The 2640-nt window shown below is 56.0% G+C and overlaps 1 protein-coding gene across 1 annotated transcript; it reads left to right on the top strand.

Moving 5' to 3' along the window:
• Window positions 1–412: 412 nt before the first annotated feature.
• ID3 (inhibitor of DNA binding 3, HLH protein) lies at window positions 413–2325 on the top strand. The gene is made up of 3 exons (XM_033227872.1): window positions 413–1125; window positions 1235–1319; window positions 1834–2325. The coding sequence occupies exons 1-2, from the start codon at window positions 826–828 to the stop codon at window positions 1292–1294; spliced, it is 360 nt and encodes a 119-aa protein (XP_033083763.1). The 5' UTR covers window positions 413–825; the 3' UTR covers window positions 1295–1319; window positions 1834–2325.
• Window positions 2326–2640: the final 315 nt, after the last annotated feature.

The raw sequence follows: 2640 nt of genomic DNA on the forward strand, positions 1-2640 counted from the left end.
ATTCCTTACAAGTTTCCCTTGAAAAATCTTTTGCTTAGCCGGGCGCGGTGGCTCAAGCCTGTAATCCCAGCACTTTGGGAGGCCAAGACGGGCGGATCACGAGGTCGGGAGATCGAGACCATCCTGGCTAACACGGTGAAACCCCGTCTCTACTAAAAAATACAAAAAACTAGCCGGGCGAGGTGGCGGGCGCCTGTAGTCCCAGCTACTCGGAGGCTGAGGCAGGAGAATGGCGTAAACCCGGGAGGCGGAGCTTGCAGTGAGCTGAGAACCGGCCACTACACTCCAGCCTGGGCGACAGAGCGAGACTCCGTCTCAAAAAAAGAAAAATCTTTTGCTTAAAAAAAAGGGAGGGGGGAGCTTCTTTGCTGTTCAGGGATTTATGACCTCAGAGGAGCTGTGGGTTCGAACCAGTGTTGGGCTAAAGGCGGACTGGCAGGGGGCAGGGAAGCTCAAAGATCTGGGGCGCTGCCAGGAAAAAGCAAATTCTTGAAGTTAATGGTTTTGAGTGATTTTTAAATCCTTGCTGGCGAAGAGGCCCGCCTCGCCCCAGTATCAGCGCTTCCTCATTCTTTGAATCCGCGGCTCCGCGGTCTTCGGCGTCAGACCAGCCGGAGGAAGCCTGTTTGCAATTTAAGCGGGCTGTGAACGCCCAGGGCCGGCAGGGGCGGGGCCGAGGCGGGCCGTTTTGAATAAAGGGGCGTGCCTTCGAGGCGGGCTCTATAAGTGCCCGCGGCGGCGAGCGTGTGCGCATTGCAAGCCGCTGTGAGGGGATTTCTTTGGGTTTCTTCGCCTTTTGGGCACCTCTGGACTCACTCCCCAGCAATGAAGGCGCTGAGCCCGGTGCGCGGCTGCTACGAGGCAGTGTGCTGCCTGTCTGAACGCAGTCTGGCCATCGCCCGGGGCCGAGGCAAGGGCCCGGCAGCCGAGGAGCCGCTGAGCCTGCTGGACGACATGAACCACTGCTACTCCCGCCTGCGGGAACTGGTACCTGGAGTCCCGAGAGGCACTCAGCTTAGCCAGGTGGAAATCCTACAGCGCGTCATTGACTACATTCTCGACCTGCAGGTGGTCCTGGCCGAGCCAGTCACAGGACCCCCGGACGGCCCTCATCTCCCCATCCAGGTAAGCCTGGAAGCCGGAGCAGGGCTGAACACCCAGGCAAGGATGCTGCCAGCCCCTTGGAGCTCCAGATTGCCTTGTGTAACTCTTCCCTCTTTTCCTCTTTTATCAGACAGCCGAACTCTCTCCGGAACTTGTCATCTCCAAAGACAAAAGGAGCTTCTGCCACTGACCCGGCCGTGTCCTGACACCTCCAGGTGAGTATCACCTCCCTTGGAGAGGGAGGTTTAAACGGCAAGTCCTGGAGTTGGCAGACCTTTTTAAAGATTGCCACTCCCTCGGTTTAGGGAAACCGAGGCCAGAGAGGGACAAGTGACTTGCCCATGGTAGCATTAAATGAATGGCAGTCAGTTTCCATGTGATGTGCATTTCAGCCTTAAATGCGCGTCGCCCTGCCCTCATGCTGTGGCCGAGGGTCTGGGAAAGTAGACGCGGGTCCGACTAAATAAAAGTCTGTTGGGAGTTGTATAGGGAGCTGTGTTTTCGGCAGCCCCCTCCCAGCTAGTGTCAGTTCCAAGTGGGAGGGGTAGTGCAAGCTCCGCCTGTGGTCTTTGGCGCCAACTGGGTGGGGGCAGCGTGGGGCGCGGAGTTATCAGCTGGAGGTAGAGACCAAGTTTCCTCCCTGGCGCCGACCAGTCTGCGGACGGCCCCCGCCTCGGCGCGCTCGGCGGAAACTGACTACTCCTTGGTCTTCTTTCCTCCCCCGCCCAGAACGCAGGTGCTGGCGCCCGTTCGGCCTGGGACCCCGGGAACCTCTCCTGCCGGAAGCCGGACGGCATGGATGGGCCCCAACTTCGCCCTGCCCACTTCACCAAACCCCTTCCTGGAGGCTGAACCTGGTGCTCTGGAGCGAAGGACTGTGAACTTGTGTGGCCTGAAGAGCCAGAGCTAGCTCTGGCCACCAGCTGGGCGACGTCACCCCGCCCTTGCCCCACCCCCAAGTTTTAAGGACTGTCTTTTCAGAGCTTGGAGGTGTGGAAGGAATGGCTGCTCTCCAAACTATGCCAAGGCGGCGGCAGAGCTGGTCTTCTGGTCTCCTTGGAGAAAGGTTCTGTTGCCCTGATTTATGAACTCTATAATAGAGTATATAGGTTTTTGTACCTTTTTTACAGGAAGGTGACTTTCTGTAACAATGCGATGTATATTAAACTTTTTATAAAAGTTAACATTTTGCATAATAAACGATTTTTAAACACTTGTGTATATGATGACATCCGTCTCCACTAAGTACTAATGATGCTTTCTCTCACATGGCTGCATTTAGGGAGCTTTGGGAAAGTGAGCTTGCTTACTCCCATGAGAGAGAGATGAAAAACTGCCCAGCTGAGAGGGGATGGGGTGGGGAGAGAAGGGTTCATGATGGGAGTCCCATGTCCATTGAGTGATGGGTGCAGAGAAAAGATCTGGACTCTGCCCTGTTATTTCCTGGATAAAGGGAAACCAGAGAGACTGGTGCAAGCTCGCCCAGCAAGTTGGGGGCTCAGGCAAGTTGAGAACTGAGTTTTCATGTCCCTTGAG

The sequence above is a fragment of the Trachypithecus francoisi genome, unplaced genomic scaffold, assembly GCF_009764315.1.
Source record: "Trachypithecus francoisi isolate TF-2019V2 unplaced genomic scaffold, Tfra_2.0 Lachesis_group12, whole genome shotgun sequence".
NCBI lineage: Eukaryota > Metazoa > Chordata > Mammalia > Primates > Cercopithecidae > Trachypithecus > Trachypithecus francoisi.

Excerpts from the sequence above, each read along its gene's own strand:
- ID3 (XM_033227872.1), top strand. The coding sequence starts at position 826 with ATGAAGGCGCTGAGCCCGGTGCGCGGCTGCTACGAGGCAGTGTGCTGC. Across the intron at positions 1,126-1,234 it reads GCCCTCATCTCCCCATCCAG|ACAGCCGAACTCTCTCCGGA; the intron begins GTAAGCCTGGAA and ends CTCTTTTATCAG.